General features: G+C 66.9%; 1 protein-coding gene across 1 annotated transcript; it reads right to left on the reverse strand.

Annotated features, from left to right (window-relative positions):
* Window positions 1-19: 19 nt before the first annotated feature.
* EMIHUDRAFT_254708 (hypothetical protein) lies at window positions 20-526 on the reverse strand (the record flags this gene model as incomplete). Its single annotated transcript, XM_005777153.1, has 1 exon — window positions 20-526. A coding segment is annotated over one exon (507 nt), but the record flags the coding sequence as incomplete, so codon positions are not given.
* Window positions 527-1,133: the final 607 nt, after the last annotated feature.

The raw sequence follows: 1,133 nt of genomic DNA on the forward strand, positions 1-1,133 counted from the left end.
TGTCCACCAGCCCCGCCACCACCACCTCCGACTGCCCGACGCCCACCGTCTCGACGACCACTCGGTCGTACCCGCCGCTCTCGCACAGCAGCGCGACGTCCTCTGTCCGGCGCGCGACGCCGCCGAGGACGCCCTGCGCGGGCGACGGGCGGATGAAGGCGGCGGGGTTGGCCGACAGCTGCGGCATCCGCGTCTTGTCCCCCAGCACCGAGCCGCCGCTCCGGTGCGACGACGGATCGACGGCGAGCACCGCGAGCCGGTGGCGGCGCGAGGCGAGCTCGAGGCCGAGCGACTCGATGAGCGTCGACTTGCCGGTGCCCGGCGGCCCCGAGATGCCCAGCCGGAGGCAGCGCGACGCGTCGCGCTGCGGCAGGACGAGTGAGAGCAGCTCGTCCGCCGCCTCGCGGCTCGCAGGCTGCGTCGACTCCACGAGCGTGATCGCCTTGCTCAGCGCTCGCCGCTCGCCCGCGACGAGCGCCGTCGCCAGCGTTTGAGCCGTGGCGCTCAGGCTCCTCGCCGCCGCCATCGCAGAGCAAGGAGCGAATCTAACCGGGCCGGGGCTGCGGGGAGAGGCAGGGAGAGAGCGGAGGAACCGTGGAGGAACCGCGTGGCGGCGGGCGGGGGGTGGGGCGCGGGCCCCCAGGCCGTCGCGCTTTTCTTTTGCGAGCAGGGGAGTCGGTTTCGTGTGAGGAGGGCGTCCATAGACACCTCACTAGACCCCACATACGGTCTCGTCCGTGCCTTGCGGCCGGCGAGATTGCTAGAGGTGGAGCATGCTGCTCTAGCCTCACATGTCACTTCCTGTCGTCTGTTGTTTGTTGTGCTCTTGTTTGTTTCTCTTGGCACCTTGGAGTGCTGGGGGGGGCGACAGGGAGGATATGGCCTTGAGTTATGTGTACGCCAACTCAGGGTGTGTGGCAGCCAGCTGGCTGTGTGTCTTGTGAGCCTTTTGTGTCTGTGTGTCGCTCGTGCGTGTCGTCATCATCTGTCCAGCGTCCACCCATACCGCGTTGGTGTCCAGTCCGAGCCTGGCTGTTCTTCACCTTTCTACCTACCTACCTACTCGTGTGTGTGTGTGTGTGTGTGTGTGTGTGTGTGTGTGTGTGTGTGTGTGTGTGTGTGTGTGTGTGTGT

Source organism: Emiliania huxleyi (genome assembly GCF_000372725.1).
Source record: "Emiliania huxleyi CCMP1516 unplaced genomic scaffold EMIHUscaffold_2651, whole genome shotgun sequence".
Taxonomy (NCBI): domain Eukaryota; phylum Haptophyta; order Isochrysidales; family Noelaerhabdaceae; genus Emiliania; species Emiliania huxleyi.